The following is a 24871-nucleotide window of genomic DNA, read 5'->3' on the forward strand; positions in this document are numbered from 1 at the left end:
CCACCCATGAAGAATTATGAGTTACATGACCACATCTGTGGCCCAGGGGCCTGAACTAGGATATATCTAAACCTTTATAAAAATAAAGGTTATGCATCCAAAACTTCTTTACAGTCTGTAGTAGAATAGCTCCACATTCCTGTCATTTTTTGTAGAGGCTTTTTACTGAACTTTAGTACTTGTGAAAGACTCGGTATATAAAGTGGAAAGAAAATGTCACTGTTCCGTATGACTTTCAAAAACAGCCAAAGACCGATGACAAACACTAGTGCCACATGTATTCCATGCCCACACAAGATCATATGTCCCAATTGCATAGATCAGCAAGTCAATGTTTCTGGTGGCAATGTACCAACTCCTTTACTAACACCAGATGAAGCACTCTAAAAATAAATGCAGCAGGTCATTTAAAAAAAATAAAGCCAGCAAACTTACTAACATACAAGTCAGTTTCTCTAATCCTTCTTGACTTAATGTGACCCCCACCCCCCCTCCTCAATATTTGGTGCAGGATTTTAAAAGTTAGTTGGCAGGGGAAATAAACCCACAAGGAGGAGACAATGTCAACACAAGATAAAGGTTTATTCAAGTTAGAGACTGCTTCTCTAGGACCTGGCCATTTGCAAGACAATCCATTTGAGGAAGAGCATTACAACAGATACCGAGACCAGCAGAGCAAGCAGCCCCAGGAGACCATGGAAGTGTGTCCAGTGCTTCCCTGCAAGAGGAAGAAATAAAACAGTTACTGGCAAAGCATTCTGGTGTTCAAGTGAGGAATAAGCTTCAGGTCTGGCTTTGGCCCAAAGAGGGCAACCTCCATCTTCAAGGAAACAATACATGAAAAAGGGTAGTACTGCTTTAGTCCACATGATCTCAATCACTTACCCATTTGTTCATGGGGCACAGGCTCATCCAAAAGGAAGGTTCCTTCACCGACAGCAATGAGGCCAGTATGACCATGAGCAGCTCGCTTGACTACGTTGGATTTCCCAGGACAGGGCTTTCCTGCACAGAGCCCTCCCACACCAAGATCCACTGGAACAGGCATATCTGTGGAAGGAGAAAGTTATCTGGAACATTTTAATCAAGTGGTATAACGATTGCCCAAATGTTAGTCAGGGGAGCAGAACTTAAATACTTCAGGGGAAAGTCAAAAATATACAATGCAAGATGCAATAAAATTTAAGGCTGGACCTAAAGATAGGCAGACTTCAAAAAGGACTAACATCCTCAGAAACTGTGGGTCTAGAGTGCTTTTCAGTAACATACCTCTCCCATCAAAGCATCCTTCATTACAAACACTGTGTTCTGGGGAACACACTTCAGTTGAACACATAAAATAGATCTAAAAAGAAAGTAAATGGCATTAGAGCAGCTGTAGATCTGCATTTGTCAAATATACCATTTATGACTAGGCATTTGGAGACAAGCTTGGAGTACATGATTGGACCACTATTAAAACAAACAAAAAAACTCACTTCCTCATCCAAATGCTGCTTGGTCTTGTAGTCCAGGAACTGGAAGCTTTGTATTTCAAAGCGTCGAGTGTGCTTGGATACAGGCATGTTATTGTATTTCACATGGAGGCCAGCAGCACTGCTGTAATCCAGGATGTTGGGACAACTGTGGGGTAGAAATTCAGAAGGGAGTCAGACAGCTGCCAACTAGGAGGCTTGAAGTGCATGGCAGCCATATTGCCACACTTCTAGCAGCTGCGACAGTCTAAATAGCGTGCAAAGATTTACTTCAGGTGTTTGCAGCCAATAGTATTGGATAATCTGAGCCACTCCCTTAACCTGTTGCCGAAATTACAAATCCTGTATAAAACAGCTCCAATACAAGTAGGTGCTGATGCAGCCGTTGAGTGGGTAAGAGTATGAAGGGTTGACTTCAGAAGGAGAGAATAAAAAGGTCAGCAGTCATATCTGGCATGTTGCTTTGTCCAGACAAATGGAGACATCAGGATACTTGAACACCGTCTATGATTCAGGATACTCACCCTTCATAGAGGATCACCCAGGCAGCTTGAGAGGACTGGGGATAGGCGATGCAGTAGTGGACCAGCAGAACTACATTGGGGTTAGGAGGGTTTACAAGCTGCACTTCCAGATACACCTTGCTTCCAAGCAAGAAGCTCAGGGGCAGATGGGACCGAGGGTAGAAGCTAGTGTAGCTGGTGTCTGCAAGAGACAAGTGCTTTAGAATAACTGGACACCAGGTACTCCGTGTGCATCTCTTCATACACCAGCCATTGAAAGAGGGACTTCAGCCAGTCAAACCTAGCAGTCATTACGGGACATGATGCCCAACATACGGCTACAGCACCACAAGACCAAGTGGGAGGAGAAGTTCTGACATCCACGACCCTCTCATCAAGAACTGTAGTGTACTTATTAATGGAATAATAAAAAATAAAGGTTAGACATCATGCATGATGTTCAATTACCTGTGGCAATCCTTAACCTAACCCCAAGTGAGCCAAAAGCCAAGGCTGCTGATGGAGGCGGTGGGTTCACCACCAAGTAACCAGTGCTGGCCAAATGCCCTTTAGAATAGCGACATTCCACCTGGAAACTGCAGTGCAGAGAGGAGACAGTGAAGAGAAAGAATCAATGTAGATACCAGTTGGCAGAGATGGTCCATTCCTTGACAAAACCCATACTCCGATCATGGGGTCCCAACCCACCCATTACAACCAGCAAAGTATGCTGGAAAACAGGTGTCTTTCAGCAAGTGGGTTAACTGACACTTCCCAGCTCGTAAAAGAAATTACCGATAAGGGCCATCTCTGGTAATTTGTCCATACATCTGCTGGTTCCCCCGAACCAAGCCATGAACTTCAGCAAGATAAATTGTAGTCTCCGCCACCGTCTACAGAAACAAAAAAAGCTTGTGGGTGAGAACTGAAGCAGATAGGAGGAGGACTGGAAAATCAACTGGGCCAGTGCAAAACCAGTGGTATTGCATTAGATTAGCACCCTACCACCACCCTTTAAAAAAAACATATGGCTACAAGGACTGTAGCCTAAAATCCTAACCTTTGTTGTAGTGACAAAACTAGCAAACCCCAGAGGAGGAGGGAACTTACAAAGACATGTGTCCCACAGCCAGTCACAGGAAATTTGAAGATGGCAAAGTCTGGAGTGCAGATTACTGGGGCACATGATCGGTTTCCTGCAATTACTAGACTGCCAGGATCGATTTCTGGCTTAGTTGAGGTGCGGTCTACGGAGAATACAAAATGGCCATCTGCAGTGCATGCTGAAAAAGTAGAAGCAAAGAATTCCATTAATGCAAATAGTGAAGCTTGTGAAAGTGTTTACCTGAAGGACCAGGTCTCCTGTACAGCAAGATTGCAATTGAAGTCAATTATCTCCCCGCCCTCTCCAAATTTTCCTATACAAGCTGTTCAGTTAATCTGGATTGCTCATTAGATGAGCAGTACTATATTAAAACCAAGCCATACCATTCAAAGGATAGTAACACTGGGAAGTTGTTGCATCCACACAACATCCATTGGCCACACACAGTTGTGGATCAGCATTAGGTGGACCACAAGCAACCTGCTGACTTCTTGGTATCTTGCACCCTGCAAAACAGTACACTTAAATGTTTCACATTGTATAGGGAAGACCCTGTAGTTTAGGTTAACATCTTGGGTAGGGAAATCCGAGAGACTTGGTCAAAAGGCACACGGCATTCAAGTAAAACAAACATGATGCAGCAACAGCAGATTTGGTAGACGAGCAGCACCAGACTTGAGCATTCCTGCATTATGAAGAAGTGTCCAGTGAATAAACACTTACCCTCACGTGGTACTAGACCAGGAACAGGACACTTGGCCTGTATATCTCCTCGCTCCCCAGTAAGAGTGGTGTAAATGACTCTCAGGATGTAGAAGTTGTTCTAGAAGTGGAAAGGGAGTTGCTCATTCCTGACAGTATTTTGATCACTCCCAATACAAATGGGGATTACAGCTGCAATTGCCCTCCGCTTACCAGTATCTTGACATTGCAGGCCTTGTAAGGAGCGGTCAAGATGTTCTTGCCGTTCCCCCTCACCAAACTGAGGCCACAAGTCTTGGGAGCACTGGCAACAGCTACCAAGTTGTTGGATTCATCTACAACAGATGCCACATTTAGAGCATGCTTTCTGTTTTACAGCACCCAAATTACTGTGTACCAAGCCAACTCACCCATTAACTGGATATCTTGTAGCAGTCCCCCAGGAAGTTCCACTGTCATGCAAGTATCACTGCAGAGGACAGAAACCCCAAAGGGAGGGAGCGGCAACCCTGTTGGTAAAGCTGCACTGACTGGACATTTCATCTGCACCAGTACCCTTTCCCCAGTAAGGGTTACATATGCTAGAGTCAGGACATAATTCCCATTCTGGAAGAGAATTAAGGGAGGGGAGAGCATATGTACATGCTTTTAAAATTCATATGCAACAATACAAAAAGCTAAATATTTACCAGCATCTTCACATCACAGGCTGTGTAAGGGGTTGTGAAGAGGTTCTTTCCTCTCACATGCACCAAGCTGTAGCCACACTTTCTGGTATCATCTTTGACAGTTACCAGAGTGTTGGATTTATCTGCAAAAGGCAAGGATGCCACGAAATTGGGTTTCCAGGGTTATCCTCACTGCCAAGCAATTCGGGAGGAAAGTTACCTGGGCCAAGGCACAACTTACCTATCAGGGCTACTTGTTCAATTGGTCCTTCAGGCAGCTCTATTGTCATGACTGAGGCTTTGCAGACAGTGGGTATTGGTGGTTTTCCAGTAGTGGTTGTAGAGGAAGGTGTTTTTGTGGGTGCTGCAGCACTGGTGGGGCATTTCATGTGAACATAAACTTGTTGCCCAGAAGTTGTATAGCGGAGGGTCAAGATGTAGTTCTCATTCTAGAACAAGGAGGAAGTTGGCTTCAGAATGTAGAACAAGCAAATTGCAGGCTTCGGGTAGTAGTCCAGACATTTTGGTCATGTCAGCAGGTGTCAAATGGCTTGCTTTGAAGCAGACCAGAAGATCTACTAGGCACACTCTTGCAATAATGCCTTCAATTTGTTGTCCCACTTCAGTGGGATCACACTTACCTGGACTAGTTTCAAAACTAAATCTGTTTACATTTCAAGCCTGCAGTGTGTTGCTGAAGTTTCAGGATGGAGCTGCACTTTGGTAGTTGCAAACAATATTGCCAGCAAGATGCATTTATACTACTTCCAAATATCTGACATCACTTCAAAATGTCTATGATTTGATGCTCAGATTTCCTGGAAAATGAGTTTGAGCAAGAAATGGCAGGTTACCAATCTGTCTGATCTACTTCCCCAAACTGCAACAATTTTTTTTAATTTTTTTTTTTATATAGAACCTTGGGCTAAGCAGCCATAAAACAGGGTTCAAAATGTCATGTCAAAGCTTAGGGTGTACATGGTTTGCATTACGCAATTACCCAAATTAAAATGCAACATACAAAATGGACCATGCAGCTTTATGCAATTAAAGCAGCTTATACATATAGCCGTGTGATGGAGAGAGAGGAAGGATCAATGCTGTAAAATCTCCCTCCCAACTAGAAAGGGCGCTGTGTAAGGGGGAAGGTATGCTGCCTCCTAGATCTGCCACCTCTGTGGTAGGTGGAAGCCGGGAGGTGACCATATTAGGAGGGGCGCATAGCTGCAAGTACTCGGGACGATTCCATTGCAGTCAGCTGCAGGGCCGCCCTCTATTGGAGAAACCATGGCGACGCATTAACCGCGGGCAGGAGTTTGCTGGGTACAAAGGGGCAGCAGCTACGTCCGTACCTCCCCTTGCGCTGAGAAAATAGAGCAACTGGCTGGAGCCGTTTATTTTCTGTGCGTTAAGGGTTTGTGTTTTCTAGAGGAGCAGGAGGACGGGAGGCTGTAGCCGGAGAGCCAACTTTTACCCCAGAGCACGCCCCTCACCACGATCCCCCTAAAGGAATAAAGCACTGTTTACGGGCACGGAGGATTGTGGCTATCTTAGTGTCTGGTTTATCTTTTTTGGACTCCAAACTGTTTTGCCCCAATACCATCGTTGGTAGCAGGGCTTATTTATTTGGAATTATTATTGATGGACTTTGATATTAAAAAAGGCTTTTTTGGGAAAACAGCAGTTTGGACATTACATTCTTTGCACTGCACCAGTCAGTCACAAGCTGATATGCATTTAACCATATCATACAATCATCCATCCATCTAATCACACACAAAAACACCCATGTACCATTGTTCAGGTGTTTTAAAATATCCCACACCTCCCTCCCCATGATTACCAGTATCCTGACATCACAGGCTTTGTAGGGGGTTATGAAAAGGGTCCTTCCACTTCCCTGCAGCAAGGTGTAGTTGCAGTACATGGGAGCCTTGTTGACAACTACCCATTTGTTGGCATAATCTACAACAAGAAAAAAAAGTTACCGTAAGATTCCACTACTGTCCCATGGACAAATTTGCAGGTGTCGGCCAAAAGTCCAACTCACCTAGAAGCTCCACTAGGTCTAAAGAGTCCTTGGGCAGCTCCACCATCATTCCGGATGAGTTGCACACCACATCTGGTGCTGGGGGGGTCCTTGTTGATTTCCTGGTCGTGTTTGTAGTTGCAGGATCTTTTGTTGGTTCTCCTGCACTGGTTGGACATTTCATCTGCACATACCCTACTTTACCATCAATTGTTGTATAGCGCAAGGCCAAGAAGTAGTTCTCATTCTAGAATTCAATTTGCATATAAAAAAAGGTTTAGGGTAAAAGGAAAGTAAACTCACAAGCAGAAACTGGAACCAGCTAATCCCCAATGAGGGTCTTTGGAGTACTTCATACAACATAAGGAAATCCAAGAGCAGTACAAGTCAGGGTATGTGAAACCAGCCCCATCTGTTTTGCAAGCACTACTTTGGGTTCATTCTCTACCCCCCTCCCCTTATGGCATTAGACCATCACCTTGCAGAAACCCCTTTACAGTTGTGTATTTACAGTCCAAGTTTGAATAGAAGTACAGGAGTAGCCTATTTTGCTAGAAATGGGATTACCAGAATCTTGACATCACACGCCATGTAGGGGGTTTTGAAGAAGTTCCTTTCTCGGCTCTGAACCAAGGTGTAGTTGCAATCCTCAGGAGCATCAATGACAGCTACCCACTTGCTGGATTCAGCTACAAGAGAAGAGTGCATAAAAATTCCCCTAGTGCCCTTGCCAAGTTCATCCACATGGGATCAAAAAACCCAACTCACCTAGAAGCTCTACTAGTACCAGAGGTTCCTTGGACAGCTCCACTACCATACTAGAGGCTGTGCAGACTACAGTTGGCTCCCCACCAGTGGTTGTCACAGTTGTCTTCGTAGCAATTCCAGTGGTCCTGGTCGGTTTGGTTCGCGCCCATGTAGTGGGAGTAGTTGTTGGGGCTTTTGTGGGTTCTCCAGCACTGGTTGGGCATTTCATCACCACATACCCTTTTATGCCACCAGTTGTCAGATACCATATCTTCAAAACATAGTTGTTATTCTAGAACAAATATATAATACCAACATTGATTCCATGGTTAATCACACAAGATGGAAATATGAACTTAATTTAACAGAAGGACAAGAGGAAAGCAGAGCAAGTTGGGCCAATCATACCATTGCCTAAAAATTTATATACTGAGCAACAAAAGAAACTGGACTATTACAACACATTTAAAAAAAATGCCCAAGATCAGATCATTTTGCAGCATCTTCGTGATGTCAATTGTTAAATCAGCACAATAAAAAGTCACTGCACCTGCTCTAAAACAGAAGTCATTTTTCAATCACATTTAGTGAATTTTATCCAAATACAAAGACACGTTTCTTTTGATGCTCAGTATATGAAGCTTTAATGAAAGCACAGAAGTTTGGTTGGAGGGGAGAGAAGGCACACAGTACAGTGTTGAGTAGCTAGGTGAGCTTGGACACAAGGATTACCAATATCCTGACATCACAGGCCGTGTAGGGGGTTATGAAGAAGTTCCCTCCCCTTCCCTGCAACAAGGTGTAGTTGCAGTACTTGGGAGCATCAATGACAGCTACCCACTGGTTGGATTTATCTACAAAGAGAGAGAAAGTTACCATAGCCTCCATTAGTGTCACACGATGCCCCTCAAATACCCAACTCACCTAGAACCTTGACCAGTCTTAGAGGTTCATTGGGCAGCTCCACCACCATACTGGAAGCTGTGCAGACCACAGTTGTAGGGGCCTTGGTTGTCTTCCCAATGGTGGTCCTGGTCGGCTCCCCAATGGTGGTTGTGGTGGTCTTCCTGCTGGTGGTCCTAGTTGGCTCCCCAATGGTTGTTGTGATGGTCCTCCTGCTGGTGGTCCTGGTAGGCCTCCTGCTGGTGGTCTTCCTGCTGGTGGTCCTGGTTGGCTCCCCAATGGTTGTTGTAGTAGTTCTCCTGCTGGTGGTCCTGGTTGGCTCCCCAATGGTTGTTGTGGTAGTCCTCCTGCTGGTGGTCCTGGTAGGCCTCCTGCTGGTGGTCTTCCTGCTGGTGGTCCTGGTTGGCTCCCCAATGGTTGTTGTAGTAGTCCTCCTGCTGGTGGTCCTGGTAGGCCTCCTGCTGGTGGTCCTGGTAGGCCTCCTGCTGGTGGTCCTGGTAGGCCTCCTGCTGGTGGTCCTGATAGGCTCCCCAATGGTTGTTGTAGTAGTCCTCCTGCTGGTGGTCCTGGTAGGCCTCCTGCTGGTGGTCTTCCTGCTGGTGGTCCTGGTTGGCTCCCCAATGGTTGTTGTAGTAGTCCTCCTGCTGGTGGTCCTGGTAGGCCTCCTGCTGGTGGTCTTCCTGCTGGTGGTCCTGGTTGGCTCCCCAATGGTTGTTGTGGTAGTCCTCCTGCTGGTGGTCCTGGTAGGCCTCCTGCTGGTGGTCCTGGTAGGCCTCCTGCTGGTGGTCCTGGTAGGCCTCCTGCTGGTGGTCCTGGTTGGCTCCCCAATGGTTGTTATGGTAGTCTTCCTGATGGTGGTCCTGGTAGGCCTCCTGCTGGTGGTCCTGGTTGGCTCCCCAATGGTTGTTGTGGTAGTCCTCCTGCTGGTGGTCCTGGTAGGCCTCCTGCTGGTGGTCTTCCTGCTGGTGGTCCTGGTTGGCTCCCCAATGGTTGTTATGGTAGTCCTCCTGCTGGTGGTCCTGGTAGGCCTCCTGCTGGTGGTCTTCCTGCTGGTGGTCCTGGTTGGCTCCCCAATGGTTGTTGTGGTAGTCCTCCTGCTGGTGGTCCTGGTAGGCCTCCTGCTGGTGGTCCTGGTTGGCTCCCCAATGGTTGTTGTGGTAGTCCTCCTGCTGGTGGTCCTGGTAGGCCTCCTGCTGGTGGTCTTCCTGCTGGTGGTCCTGGTTGGCTCCCCAATGGTTGTTGTGGTAGTCCTCCTGCTGGTGGTCCTGGTAGGCCTCCTGCTGGTGGTCCTGGTTGGCTCCCCAATGGTTGTTGTGGTAGTCCTCCTGCTGGTGGTCCTGGTAGGCCTCCTGCTGGTGGTCTTCCTGCTGGTGGTCCTGGTTGGCTCCCCAATGGTTGTTGTGGTAGTCCTCCTGCTGGTGGTCCTGGTAGGCCTCCTGCTGGTGGTCCTGGTTGGCTCCCCAATGGTTGTTGTGGTAGTCCTCCTGCTGGTGGTCCTGGTAGGCCTCCTGCTGGTGGTCTTCCTGCTGGTGGTCCTGGTTGGCTCCCCAATGGTTGTTGTGGTAGTCTTCCTGATGGTGGTCCTGGTAGGCCTCCTGCTGGTGGTCCTGGTTGGCTCCCCAATGGTTGTTGTGGTAGTCCTCCTGATGGTGGTCCTGGTACTCTTGGTTGGCTCCCAAGTAGTTGTTGGTGCTTTTGTGGGTTCTCCAGCATCGGTGGGGCATTTCATCACCATATACCCTTTTTTGCCACCAGTTGCCAAATACCAGATCTTCAAAACATAGTTGTTATTCTAGAATGAGAGGAAACATCTTTAATATACCCAACTGATCAACGCTTTTAAAATTGCACCACACAAGATGCAGATATCCAATCGGATATTAACACTAGAACCTCCACAGCAGCCATTTTGACAAGGCTTTCAAAAATTAAGTAACTCTGCATGGCTGAATGTTATGCGGTTGTCCATTTAGGACTCACTACATGTATTAAATATCCCGACAGTATTGGAAAGGCAGGATCACAAAAGGGAAGATACAATCCCTCCCACATAGAACTGCCAGCAGTTATTTTGACTGCCTTTTACAATAGATGCTTTTTTTTTTGTTATTTAATACAAGCTGGTTATCTGTACTAGACCCGACAACCACCAATTCCTTCATTTTGTACAAGGAATGCACTGGGGAAAATCTCTCTTGAAGCTAGCCACAGCGCTTCAGCAAAAACATTGATCAGAGAAATGTAAAAGCAGCAGGCTGCTGAAGTTCATCCTGGATTCAGTGCTACACAGAGGAAACGCATGTTACTTCTGTTTTAAAAGTAAACACATTTGTTTTTAGTATGTACATATACCCGTTTACACACTAGTTTCATTTAAAAGTAGTGCTTTGTGGCACGCTAGAAAGTAACCCCTTATGTTTAATTGTTCCTTTTAAATAGTGTTTGGTCATGCAGATGTTTGCTAGGACATGCTTGAATAAAAGTTGTTGCATCATAGTTGCCTTCCATTTTAATACGGATGTTTAAAATGAAAATCACAAATACTGCGTGCGGTGGTTTTAGGTACAAGTAACTGCAGCGGTTCTAGTGTGAAGTCACAAGTGTTGGAGAGTCACGATAAAAACTTGGACAAGAGGGAAGCAGAGAAAGTTGGGCCAATCACACCACCACTAAACACTTCAGGAAGCTTGATTTAAAAGAATGCTCGACACGGAGAGAGCAAGTGTCTTAATTACATTGCCTTTAGGCAAAGGCAGAAGCCATATGGACTTGATAATGTGAAACAATTGGACAGGGTTCACCACCTCCAATTACACAAAAGGATTACCAATATCCTGACATCACAGGCCGTGTAGGGGGTTATGAAGAAGTTCCCTCCCCTTCCCTGCAACAAGGTGTAGTTGCAGTACTTGGGAGCATCAATGACAGCTACCCACCGGTTGGATTTATCTACAAAAGAAAAGAGAAATTTGCCATAAAGACTCCCCCTACAGTGTCAGACATGATGCCCCTCCAATATCCAAAGCCTAACTCACCTAGAACCTTCACAAGTCTTAGAGGTTCCTTGGGCAGCTCCACCACCATACTGGAGGCGGTGCAGACCACAGTTGCAGGGGCCTCGGTCACCCCTACAGTGGCGATACTGGTAGTCTTCCTAGTGGTGGTTCTAGAAGTCTTGGTTGGCTTAGTAGTGGTTTTTATTGGACATCTCATGTGCACGTAGCCTCCCTTAGCAATGGTTATGTAGAGTAAGGTTAAGATGTAGCTTCCATCCTGCAAGTGAAGGGACAGAACTAGTTGAATGCAGAAGGATGTTATGCCTTTGTTTTTCCACTGCAGAGCTACCGACGTCACACGCAGTGAAAGACAGTTACCGAGTTAGTCAAAAGCACAAACTGTTCAAAAAAAAAAACCCAACAGTACAGCTGTATTGCTATAGTTTCCAAATATTTAGGACTGTCTAAAAATCCCTGAATTGATTTAGTTAAAATTAGTTTTGTTGAAGGGGGGGTTTAAATAGGATTTGACAATGATCTCATTTAAGGATAGTCATCTAGTTTGTTTGGGTGCTAAAAGAATTCTGTGCAGTTTGGTTCGGCTTGAGAAAGCCAGTTGAGAACTACCTGTACCCGTACCCTATCGAGCCCTCGCAGGTCGGATGTGCTAGTGGAGAAGGGGTATCAAGGTTGTAGTATTGGAGATTAATCTTCAGATTAGCATACAATGTACGATTCCTACCTGTATCCGGACATCACAAGCCCTGTAGGGGGTTGTAAAGAAGTTCCTGCCGCCTCCTCCCTGCACCAAACTGTAGTTGCAGTAACTGGGAGCATTACTGATATCTACCCATTCATTGGATGGACCTATACAAAAACAAAGTTACTTTACCTACCAAGATGGATCAGTTCCCTCCCAAAAGTGTTTGGGCCAAATTCAAACTCACTCAATAGTAGAACTTGAAGCAACTCAGAGGGCAATTCTACAGTCATGCTGGAGGCTCTGCAGAGAGCAGCGTCAGGGAGAGTAGGCATTGTAGGTTTCCAAGTAGTTGTCGTTTCTCCAGCAGTAGTTCCGGTCAGCTCCCCACCAGAGGGGCTAGTAGTCTCTGTTGGCTCCCCACCAGTGGTGGGACATCTAATGTCCAAGTACCCTCGTTTATCAGCAGCAGTTATGTAAAGCAAGGTCAACATGTAGTTTCCATTCTGAAAGTGAAGGGACACAACAAGTTGAAGACTGGAAGGACTATTCCACGACAGTGTACATCATCTCATCTGCTTCTCAACTCTGGGAGGCTTCCATAGCTGGCAACCATCTTGCCTCAAAAGTGGAGTTTAGTGTGTTACAGTAAAATTTAAAAATGTACTCCAGCTCTACATCCCACCCATATTCATGCTTAAAATGTGTCTAGCATCAGCAACATTAAATTGTGGTGCCAGATTAGATAGCAATGCACTACATTCTAGCGCCATCATGCCAAATTTGCACCACTGGGATAGCTTAGGCTTGAACACACCAATGCTTTCAAGTGTAGTCCTGCGGTGAAAAAGGTACCAGAGACATTGAACATATCAAAATGCATTGCGAGACTAGTTAAACCTAAACTGTCCCAGTGAACACATTGTCATACGAGGACCTGAATGCATGCCTGCCACAGGCATAACCTGGGTCCTAAAAAAGTGTGACAGGCAGCAATTGTGCTGCAGTAACAGAGATTTTTAGAACCCAAAACATTGGAGAGAAATTACTTTTGCAAAAATGCAAGTTTAAAATATGGGAGAAAAAAAAAAAATCAGCCAAGGAGAAGGGCCTAAAGTAAGGGAGACGCCCAGTAAAAAGGGGAGTCGACAGGTCCGAGTGCAGGTGAAATGTATTGCTTGGAGAGAAGGAGACCGGGGATAATACGGTTATGTTTGTGAAGATTTGCTTTACAATAGCCAGTTGTCCAAGCTAATTGGGACAAATACTAGTTTGCATAATCTATTCGTATGGATAATCAAACAGGTATTAATTACTGCAACTAATGTAAAGTTTACACAAGTACAGATGAACCCGTTTCATATCACCTCGCTTATCACGACTTAAATCCACCACTTGCCATACACCGTAGGTTCTTTGAGAACTTTGAATATCTTCACAAAGCTGCTTCGGTCACATTTTGTACAGCCGGTCAAATGCTTCATGGCTGGGCTTTACCAAGTAACCACAAGAGGATGTCAGTGCTTATACACCCTACAACAAATCATCTCGTTGCCAAAATCCATCAAGTTATACAAATGCACACACAAGAAAGCGCAACACCTAACTGATGGTGCAGTCGAATTCATGCCTTGTATAAACAGACTCATTCCAACCAATGACACAAATGTCCTGTAGTACACTATGCGTTTGTTTAAATGAAAGAATGACAGGGTACAGTATTACACACCTAATTCTCTATCAAACTTTGAAAATCAAATACAAATTTCAGTACAACTGCCAAATTACACAACTTCAGCAATCATTAACTTCAAACATTTAATAAAAGTGTTTCTATACTTGCTGTTAAGGCATTGGAAGAACATGCAATTAAACAAAAAGTTCTTAGCTGCTCAAATACAGGATCTCCAGCCCCTCCTGACACAAAACAATGACGGGATGGTTTAAGTTTGCTTAACTGCAACAGTTTAAAAACACACTATAATCCATCTAAGGTTTTGGCGGTCAGAATTCCTTAACTGGCATTTGCCTCCGTCTGATGCTCCTTTTTGGTAGATAAATCTCAGCCATGTCTAGCAGTAGAAGCTGTGTGCACCACACACCTATACAATTCACCACGAGACTACTGTACAGAGGAACCGTTTTGAATTGCATATTTTGGACTGGGTTTACAATTTCAGATTGCAATTTACATAGTTTCAAAACGAGGGATAAAAGGCTCAGCCCTTCCCCAAGAGAGTTAGGACAAAGTTTAGTTAGGGCTCAGAGGGAACTAGGTTTTGTTTCCCCATTTGTTATAAAAGAAAAGAGTGTGCTGGAACACACTTCACTGTGTTGGTATCATTGAACAAGTCCTGGCAAGAGGCTAGCAATCCTGCGTTCCCAAATTACCTAAAATTTTAGGATTGAGAACACATAGTAGGCAGCAGTGTGGAGTAGTGGTGATGGCTCTGGACCACAGGGTCGGGAGTGCAGTCTCAGATGGGGGACACTGCTGCTGTACCCTTGAGCAAGGTACTTGACCTAGATTGCTCCAGTAAAAACCCAACTGTATAAAAGGGGTAATTGTATGTAAAAAAAATAATGTGATATTGCAAGTCACCCTGGATAAGGGCCTCTGCAAAGAAAGAACTACATAGTAAAACTTCACATAACCGCCGGTCTCCACTAAGCACCAGGGCTGCTGTGAAATAAGGTAGATAGACGCCGGGTGTCTAAAATGGCAAGTTATGAATACTGCAAGACAAGAATTTCGTGAGCAAGAAATGTTTGCTAATTTAGCGTTCGTTAAATCTGTAAAGTTAACGTGCCGGAAAATAAAAGCGCAAACATTTATTGCAGCAAAGATGGACCTTCAAGGCCATTAGCAAAGTGAAGCTGCCGCAAGAAAACAAACCTGTTCCAGTAATAGAATGCAAGCCATACATTATAACGTTATTCATTTTAAAACCAGTTGAAGCTTTGAGCGTGCTGAAAGTAATTCAGAACTTGTTTCCCGATATTAACACGGGTGCCGTGGTGTATTTGTACCATTTTGTAGAACAGTATTTTGTGCATTTGAGTCTTGCAACATAGTATTACCCCTCTTCCAGCGGTTTATTAATGTACACGTTATAAAAACACAAATTAATCACTTTTGCTTGTGATGAAACTGGTACTTGAGTTTATTGTGAATCAACAGTTTGAAGCATAGGAGTGTTGAGCCAACAGTATGAACTTGTTTCATATTAAACACAGTATTTCATGTGGTTGTTTTGCAATGAAGATTCTTTGCTGGTTAATTTCTCAGAGAGTCCATGCCTACCAATGTACACGTTTTGTGGGTTAAAAAAAAAAAAAAAAAAAAAAAAGATACCAATTAATTTTAGAACCATGTTTGTGCTGCAGGCCTACCTTAATACACAGTTGTGTTCCAATATTCACAGGGTTCTCTAGTGGATTTCTGTTTTTATTACTACTACACCACATTGTTATTACCCACTTACACGAATGCATCTGTGTCAGCATGAAAATCAAAGGACACAGAATTCTATTAGGTACAGAAATATACCACATTTGAAAACACCAGAATTCACTTTGATTGAACTTGCCTTTTTTTTAATTCAGCAAATCAAGAACATTCGTTGTTGAGCTGTGGTACAGAATTTAACGTAGGCTTCAGTTTTATTCCCGAAATGTGTTTAGCACATCCTCTACAGTTTGTCATTCATTGTCAGTCATAAATTGACTGAATCATCATTTTAAAAAATAAAATAAAAAGGTACAGGGCTAGTTTTAAAAGGCTACAATGTATAGAGGTGTGCATATATGTGGCCATTTGTTCAGGAGTATGGGCCCACAAGCGTATGTGTGCCTAGGGCCCAGCAATAGGTTAATCTGGCACTGCATGCAAATCAAAAGAAACTACAATGTATCAAAGTCCATCAGAAGCCATAATACAGTATTTCATGTTACAAATTGAAATGTCACATTTATGAAGTATATGGAAACACATATATAGTGCCATGTAATTCCATAGCTTAAAAGTAACATTGAGCAGGTTTCATTCAACTTCATGAATGAACACTGGTTAATTCTATAGGGGGGGGATGGAGATCGGTCACAGCTGTAAATCTTGGGATTGGCACATCAAGATTATGTAGTTGGGTACAAAGCCACTTCCTCTGAATTGCAATTCCATTTTCTCCCTTCAAATTAGTGCAGATTAACAGCAGTCATGCCCCCCAACCCCACCACAGATCAAATGGAGGATTACCATACAATGTATTCCTACCTGTATCCGGACATCACAAGCCCTGTAAGGGGCTGTAAAGAAGTTCCTGCCGCCTCTTCCCTGCACCAAACTGTAGTTGCAGTAACTGGGAGCAGCATCGATATCTACCCATTCATTGGACAGATCTACAAAGAAACCAGATTGACATGAACTACCAAGGACTACTCAGTTCCCTCCAAAAATGCTGGAGCCAAATTCAAACTCACTCAATAACAAAACTTGTAGTGACCCAGAGGGCAGTGCTACAGTCATGCTGGAGGCTTTGCAGACAGGAGTGGGAGGGAGAGTTGGTTTTGTAGGTTTCCCAGTAGTCACTGGCTTCCCAATAGTTGTAGACCTAGTAGTAAGGGATGTTGTCTCTACAGCTGGACAAGTCATTTGCACCATCCCTCTTACCCCAGTTGCAGTTGTGTAGATTACAGTCAAGACATAGTTTTTATTCTGGAAAGAAAAGGGTAGACACAAGAACACCGGCACCAAGAGATTACAGTGGGGAACGCTTCTCAACTTTCATTTAGTTGAAATCAAATGTTCTACGTGAAACATTCAAAGCCTAACTTACAGATACATGCAAGAAATTACTAGTAGACTTAAAGGCCAGCCATATGGCTCTGCGATTCTTCTAGTTAAGCCTTTAAAAAGGACCTGGATAGTGTGAACACGATCATAATGAAGTGGGCTTTTAGGACCACGATCATGTAAAACACAATAAAAATAAAGGTTTCTTGTGAATTTATAGGAAGAGCGTCAACTACAGCCAAAAAGCACCTGGTCCTGGGGAGTGTCTCGCGTCCAGACTACGGGGCGCATCCTGCACTCTACTCAAGTGCTTTTACTGGATGCGCCACTCAGGAGCCCCTGTACAAGGTTGCTTGAGGTACCTCAAAGCTGTCATGTTTGAAGGAGTAAGTATTCCTTGTCCCTGTAGTTGTAGTTTTTTTTCTGGTTCACCAGCACCACTTGGGCATTCCATTTCCCAAACGCCCCAATATCCCAGTGGATGCAAGAATATTGTTAGGACAATTGTTCTGGCTATAGAAAAGTTGGGATTAGGGTCATTTCTATTTAGAATGTGCATCTGTTTCCACAAGTTATTCTTGGTCGCCATAGTCTATCCTCACAAGGTCCCGTCCCCCCCCCCCCCCAAAAAAAAGGTGCTGGCCCAAAGTTGAAGCCATCAAAGTGGAGACCTAATCAATAATCCATTTTCTTACCACAATGCAATTCTATTTTGGTTCTTTGATCTACATATTGCGTATTAATGATCAAATACAACTGGTCCAGAATGCAGGCGCTTACTCCTGAAGTATCATTACAGCACATGTATGCTTAAATAAAAGCCAGGAAAAAAACCCCCAGCAAGAAGCTGCCATAATCTTAATGCCTTTCTTCATTACATATGCATAGTGCATGGAACCCAATACCATGGGCCCTGCTCATTTATATCATGTTGCCCAGATCAGAGGGTTAGTCATTACCAGTATCCAGACATGACAGGCCTTGTAGGAGGTTATGAAGAGGTTTCTTCCTCTTTCCTTCATCAGTGTGTAGTTGCAGTTCTTTGGGACATCCTTTACAGCTACCCATAGCCCATTGGAGGCATCTACAAAAGTAAACCAGTTTCCATGAGGATCATCATAACCATTACATACACACAATGATCATATACAATATAAATAAAATATTCTTACTCATTATCTTGACTTGTTCCAGAGGCCCCTCAGGCAGCTCCACGATCATGCTGGAAGCGCCACAGACAGGAGTTGGAGGAATGGGTTTTGTAGAGGGAGGGGGTTTTGTTGGTTCTCCAGTGGTAGGGCATTCCATCTGCACTGACGCAAAGCCTCCAGAATAACTTGTATACATAATGGCCAGGACATAGTTTCCATTCTACATGTACAAGGGGAGAAGGACAGTGGCAAAGTATGAAAGCATTAATTGGACAAAATGCCACTCTATAAGCTAAAGTTGATTTGATGCCATTAATATAATTCATGGAGGGGAGGCCATTTGGCCCATCCAAGCCAATTCAGTAGTCAACCACCCAAAAACTCAGTTACCACTATAAAATTCAAAATAAAATGTTGTACCAATTTTGCTATGAAGTAGAAGTAAATTTAGGATTAAAAAAAAATATATATTTATCAGTCTCATCACAAGTTGTGTAGGGGGATATAAACCTGCAACGTTAGCCATCAGTTATGGAAAAAGTTGATTACCAGAACAGTATGTACAGAACGGGGGGGGGGGGGGGGGGGGGGGGGGATGACGACAGACCTCCAGAGTCAGATGCAAGGGACATGCAGATGAACAGACACATGGGTCCCCAGAAACTGATACTCAAGCTAAAATGTTAATACCACCTTCCATGACAATTAAACGAGGGGTTCTCCAGACATGCAAAACAGTGATAGGTAGACAGCCACCGCTATCCCCCCCAGTGTCTAGTCCCTGTCTGATGCTACTTCTGAAAAAACGAACAAAAGACTTCATCCAAGAATCAAATTGAGATGATCTTGTCAGGACAGTGTTCAAACTCTAAAAATGCAAGTGCTGACTGAAGGCAAACATGCTTTCAAAATTACATTAAGCCAGCCCCACTTTACCAAGACATTTCATAGCGTTACAGGGTTCCAATATACCCCAAAACATTGGTGCTTTCAAGTTATTTTCAGCAAATGCAGAGTATTTGCCTATATAGTGGAGAGTACACAAACACTGAAGACAATTACCAGGATCTTGACATCACAGGCACTGTAGGGAGCTGTGAAGAGGATCTGTCCTCTTCTCTCCACCATGCTGTAATTGCAGGACTTGGGCGCATCAATGACTTTTACTGGCCTGTTGAGGTGATCTGCAACACAAATGTATCCATGAGTTCACATCCAGGATAGGACTAGTCCTTGATACTTGGTAACGCAAGTACCCCACCACAAAAAAAAGTTCTAGTATCCAAATCTATCTTGTAAACACACCTAGAACCAAGACTTTTTCCAGAGATCCTGCAGGCAGCACCACAGTCATGTTAGAGGACCTGCAGACACTAATGGGTTTCCCCACAGTGGCTGAAAGAGGAGGCAATTCTGTAGGGCTTCCAGCACTGGTTGGGCATTCCATCCGCACAGACCCTCGATTCCAAGTAGCTGTCCTGTACAGGACAGTCAGGACATACCGATCTCCCTAGTAGGAACATAAATGACCAAGGCATGTAAAAGCATATACAATTTCGCACAAGTACCACTGCCATGCAAGGATGTACAAACAATGTCCAGTCCCATTCAACTTTATGGATGAAAATGTTAGCTCAAGGTCAAACCGAAATATTAAGAGATTACATATCAAGCTAGCCCCCAGGTAACCATGAAAACTGTTCTAGTGTCACGTGAAATGTACTTACCACTTGCTCAACAAAACAGCCAGTGTAGGTAGTTGTAAAGATTATTTTCTCCAGATGCAGAGAGAGATTGTAATGGCATCGTTCTGCAAAATCACTAGTCACAGTGATCTCTTTGCCAGAAAGATCTGCAATAAAGGAGACATCATTACAGCAAGTACAAGACTATGAAATGCCACTACAGCTTTAAGCCAAAAATAAAAAAAAGGGATCACAAGACACATTCACCATGCATTGGTTAATCAAATACACCAGCTAAAAAAGCGGGCATCAGTACTCCGATAGTCACCAGTTGTTTAGATCGCTTTCCAAGAGCCAAGAATAGTGGACAACATTGTGATAGTCAGTGCTGTGGAATGCCCACCCTAAGGCACCAAGGAGAGTGAATGAATAAATGTGAATCTGTATGTATAGGTGCCTCCATTAGTCAATTCACAGGAGGTTTTGCACTGGGGGGGGGGGGGGAGGAAAGAGAAGAAAATCGGTCACTCACCTTTCACTCTAATCCCCCACCAAGGACCATTGGGTAGAACTACTGTCATGCCATCCTTGTTGCAGATGGTAGCAGACACATCCGCAGGAATTACTGTAGACAGTATACTGGAAGTTACATCTCGAGTTGTAGGAGTATCAGGTTGGGAAGTTGGTTTTGGCCCCCCACCTGCATGGCAAAGCGCAGAGACCTCTCCCATTACACGATCAGCATGCTGGAACTTGATATTCAAGGCAAAGCAACCATCCTTAAAAACAAAGAAACTGCACACTCAGTATTGCTTGTACTAAAGCAGTTTACTGGAAGCATGCAGCAACATTTAATAATCATGGCCGCAATATTCTTACCACAAACGCAACTTGACAGCTTTGGAAGGAAGCAATCAAGATGATGTGTCCAGTCTTCATTTGAAAGAGTTGATAATTACATTTCTTGGCAATACTACCGACAGGTATTGCCTTGCCAAAACCATCTGCAGAAGACAAATTCCATGAGTTCCCTGCACAGCAAGTTTTTCTAAATGCTTATTATACTACTCCAGTAGTAGCCAGCAAGCCAAGAACCATCTGCAATTGAACCTGCGAATGGCTCACAACTTCAATTTCTATGTCCATCAGAAAGGGTTGACACTATCAGAATTCATAGGACCATAGATGCAGCTCACCTATCACTTTGACTGCATCAAGACGTCCCTTAGGCAATTTGATTATCATGCCAGACTTGGCACAAAATACAGACGGCAAAGACGCTTCAGGCGGGACTGTGACATTAATTCCGGTCCTACAAGACATGAGTGCCTGTCCTAGCTTCCCTGGAGCCATTTGATAGTAGATGTTATAGAAGTAACGATCCATCTAGGAGGGTCAAAAAATAAAAAATGGCATCACTGGAGTTTTAATCGCCACAGTACTCTCTTCCTATGGGTAGGAAGGCTCTCCTAGTTTTAATTATAGAAGTGAACAGCCAAATTGAGTGCAACAATTCCAATATTTAAATAGGAAAATAAACCCATTATATAATTATATATATATATATATATATATATATATATATATATATATAACACAATTTGTATGGGCACACAGGTGAAATACTGTATTGGTCCATTCTTCCTAGGTTACAATGCAGGCTGTATACAGAGCAGACTGTTCCGTATACTGGTGGAAAGCAGGATACACGTACCGATCTCCTCACGTGACATCCATTGTAGGAAGTAGTGAAAGTGATCCTTCCCTCTGAATCACGCAACAGTTGATATTTGCATTTAACAGCAACTTGGTGAACGGATACCCATTTGTTTAATTTATCTACAATTAGAAGAAATTTAGAGAGATCTATTAATAGGCAGCATTTCTCAATTGGCTACACAGCAGCGAGAGGAAACTGGCTACAATATACATCTATTTCGTTACTCAGAACCACTACAAAAAAAAGAAAGAAACCCACCATCACCTCCTCACAGATCCCAGTATTATCCATCACTGAAGTGCACCCAAGACTGACCACCACCACACCAGTACTTTAAAACTGAAATCTAAAATGCTTTTGAAAAGGGTGCTATAGTCCTTTTGTTCAAGGACATTTACTACTTTAAACATGTACTGCAGCATATATGCAACAGTTTCAAATGCATGCAAGGAGTTGCAGCAAGATATATGGTGAAGCAAATACACCCATACATTCCAAAGTAGGTCATTTAGCGACAGGCAGGAACAACTCACTTTTTACACGAAGTGCTTCTACTGGTCCTGCTGGGAGTGTGATGGTCATGCTACTCGTACCACAGATTGTAACAGGTTTATCAGGTGTAGAAATTGGACAGGTCATATGCACATAGTGGTTTCTCCACATCAGGGTCAGGACATATTGCCCACCCTGCAAGAAAAGGTAAGAAGTCAGGTTGAATGGGAATGTTATAGCCAACATCTGCAATTGTAAAGTCTCAAAGTTGAAAGCAGATACACTAGTTCACAAAAAAAAAAAAAAAAGAAATTAAGTTAATTGTATACATGGAACAGCAGTCCCGTGGCATTTGCTTTGTCAGTTTAACATTTATACTGCACAAGACCAGCAAGTGCGTATCTGATGCCATAGTAGCAGACTTTTGAAGTTATTAATCCAACTCTTACCTGTATCTTCACATTGCAACCTTTGAAGGCAGTTGTAAAGTGGACAACTCCATTTCTCTCAAACACTTTGTATCTGCACCTCTGCGTAATCTTGCTTACTTCAACAAATATGAAGGCAGCTGTGGGAGAAGTTAGTGAGATTTGATAATCGTACCTCTTCCAGAATTAAACAGATACCAAGTTAACAAGAACCCTTACCTCGCACTTTGAGGTCTGTTAGCCTTCCACCAAACAATTTGATGGCCATGTCTGCAACACCACATGTAGTTGCTGAAGCCAGGGTGGTTGGCTCTCCTGTGCTATGGGGAGGAGGGTTTGGTGGGGTAATAGGTCGATTAAATACACCATAGGGCCCCATAGAGGCATCATAGATGCTGCTTGGCACCCTGGGACCTCCGGAGAGATCAGGAGAGTTGAGTGCACTGGCAATCTTAAGAGCTGGAGAAAGAGCTTCATCCAACTCCAGATTTATATCAGTAAGTACAGAGCGGTCAAAAGAAGAAACATGCATTTCATTGAGGTCACCAGTAACTTGGTCCTTACGATGATAGGAATGCACACCAGGATGCAAAGTATCAGTGCCATCCTTTTCAAGATCTGCAAAGGCAACAGAATCATAGCCTAGGGTTTCAGAATAGGTACCAGACTTGTGGTCAGAAGAATCAAACTCTTTGCCAAGTTCACCTATACCCATTTCTGCTGCAAGATTAACCGAATCATTGAGATCAAGGCTAGCAATATTAGACACATTTTCTTTATCTGAAGTAGCTAAATCAGCATATGCTGAGACTTCTGGGAAGTCATCAGGGTCATTACTCCGATCAGTAAAAAGTGCATGTTCCACATCGCCTTCAGAGTCTGAAGCCATAGGGTAGTCGTCAGCAGCAAAAGGGACAGAGTTCTTGGTCAAATCAGAATTGAAGTCATCACTATCTGGATTGGAAAAGCCAGGCTGTTCAAGAGCATCCACATCATACCTATAATGCTGGCTGAAATCAAAAAGCCCATCGTTTGTAGAATCAGACTCAGAAAACACATGATCAAGAGACTGCATCTGTTGTTCTGCAGAATAACCAGCAATCTCAGAAAGTTCACTTTTTCCATTTGGTGAAAAGTAATCCAGTTTAGAAAAAAGGTCCTCAGCATAAGGAATGGCTAAATCAGTAGCTAAGCTCAAGTTCCCTCCACGATCCAAGTTTCCTGTCCCTGACATGGAATTTGCAGCTGCTTCATCCTGCAGGCGATCATGAGCTGAAGCAAGAGCTTGTGTGAGCCTCAAGACCCAGGCCAATAAGAAGAAAGGCAGCATCGCCTGCCCTCTCCGTAACATCGTTGTTGTAACTAAAATCCAACCAAAAAACAACACAAAAAAAAGCAGTCAATATGTCTGCGTTCTACGGGCGCGGGTATTTAAGTTGTGAGGCTTAAAGTGTTTTAATTGAATTTGCAATTGGCAAGCCAATTGCTGCCGTTGAATTATCAGCATTCTTAGATCATTAGTAAAGCACTGCTAGACTAAATTCTGCACGAGAGAAAATCACCTGATTTAATTTTCAAAAAACGTCAGTATGTGTATACCGAGAAACGTGTGTAAACGTGCCCTATACTTAAAAGATGAAAATAGCATTACATTAGATATAGGGATGAATGTAATGAAAGAAACAATAAAAATGAAGAAGCAATGGATCTTGTAAACGATAATCACCAGTGCTTAATGTGTAAACAAAGAGGTGCCGGGGCGCAAGCAATGACAATAATATCGATCGACCGCACATTCAAAATCATAACAAGTTTATTTGGAAGAGCATGTACAAGTATTAGATTTTATAATCGCATATTCTACATCACTATACAAAGTAGTAGTATGTGTAGAAAAATAAATTAAAGGGACGGGGGGGTTGGGGGGAGACTATGTATTTTGCCCGTCCACTTTATTTTTGTTCTGTGTATATGCACTATTATTGTGTTTGGTATTGTTTGGTATTTAAAGGGTTTCAAATGAAATAAAAAATGGAAAGGCATTCAGATGACTCCAAAAAAAAAAAAAAAAAAAAACGATACACCGCACCCTACACAAACATTGATTTGACCCATGGTCCGCGCTGTGTCAGGTATGCATGCAAGCGTTTAATGTCAACATCCCTAAATAACATGTTGTTCCTGTTAGTAGGCCTAGTAATAATCGGATGCAGTGGTATTTAAAAATAACAAAGGCCAGTTTTCACTATAGTGAAGTAGGCTACACCTTTCTTTTCATTTAAAACGTGTTGTTTATTGAAATTCATGTTCAGCTTTCATACTGAAACATGTTGTGTACTATTCATTCAATCAAGCAGTCATATATATGAATCTGCCTGTATCGTTCAAAACGTTTTTCAAAGCAACTAAGCTTATTTGTGTATAAAAAACGACATCTTTATGGCACGTAGCTGAAATCGTAAAGTAATTAAATGTTTCTGGCAGCGGACTGTGTTGACAATTTTAAGAAAACGCATTTGCGAGCAAAACACTTTATGATATTTTTAACTAGCTGAAGAGGTGCCGGGGTACGCCTCGTCAAGCCCCGTAACCACTGAATCCATGAGGTGTTGTAATATATCATCGATAACTTTAAAACACATTCTATCAGTGGTAGAATATGTAGTACACTGAAAGACAAAACATACTAAGGGGATGTTTTAGGCACTGGGTTTCCATTGACAAGACTGTCAGGGTCTCAAAAGTGATGAATAAGATGAACTTGCAAAAGAAGAG

General features: G+C 43.4%; 1 protein-coding gene across 1 annotated transcript; it reads right to left on the reverse strand.

Moving 5' to 3' along the window:
• Window positions 1-563: 563 nt before the first annotated feature.
• Window positions 564-23500, reverse strand: LOC117406275 (uncharacterized). Its single transcript, XM_059028560.1, has 38 exons — window positions 22316-23500; window positions 22118-22236; window positions 21710-21863; window positions 21171-21295; window positions 20653-20842; window positions 20336-20460; window positions 19989-20235; window positions 19499-19623; window positions 19077-19281; window positions 18834-18955; window positions 17793-17991; window positions 17580-17704; window positions 16308-16542; window positions 16102-16226; window positions 12076-12334; window positions 11871-11995; window positions 11168-11405; window positions 10960-11081; window positions 8154-9924; window positions 7962-8083; window positions 7251-7521; window positions 7050-7171; window positions 6504-6729; window positions 6297-6418; window positions 4695-4902; window positions 4475-4596; window positions 4196-4391; window positions 3999-4120; window positions 3807-3906; window positions 3467-3589; window positions 3089-3261; window positions 2774-2871; window positions 2447-2574; window positions 2000-2180; window positions 1479-1623; window positions 1270-1345; window positions 886-1050; window positions 564-718 (listed from the first exon to the last, which is right to left on the reverse strand). Exons 1-38 carry the CDS (start codon window positions 23445-23447, stop codon window positions 606-608), a joined length of 8556 nt encoding a protein of 2851 aa, XP_058884543.1. The 5' UTR covers window positions 23448-23500; the 3' UTR covers window positions 564-605.
• Between the last annotated feature and the right edge of the window lie 1371 nt (window positions 23501-24871).

Source organism: Acipenser ruthenus, chromosome 8 (genome assembly GCF_902713425.1).
Source record: "Acipenser ruthenus chromosome 8, fAciRut3.2 maternal haplotype, whole genome shotgun sequence".
Classification (NCBI taxonomy): domain Eukaryota; kingdom Metazoa; phylum Chordata; class Actinopteri; order Acipenseriformes; family Acipenseridae; genus Acipenser; species Acipenser ruthenus.

Coding starts and splice junctions, on each gene's coding strand:
- LOC117406275 (XM_059028560.1), bottom strand. CDS start 23,447: ATGTTACGGAGAGGGCAGGCGATGCTGCCTTTCTTCTTATTGGCCTGG. Junction 19,624..19,988: donor GTGGGGGATTAGAGTGAAAG/GTGAGTGACCGA, acceptor CCTTTATTGCAG/ATCTTTCTGGCAAAGAGATC. Junction 17,992..18,833: donor CCTGTGATGTCAAGATCCTG/GTAATTGTCTTC, acceptor TTGTACATGTAG/AATGGAAACTATGTCCTGGC.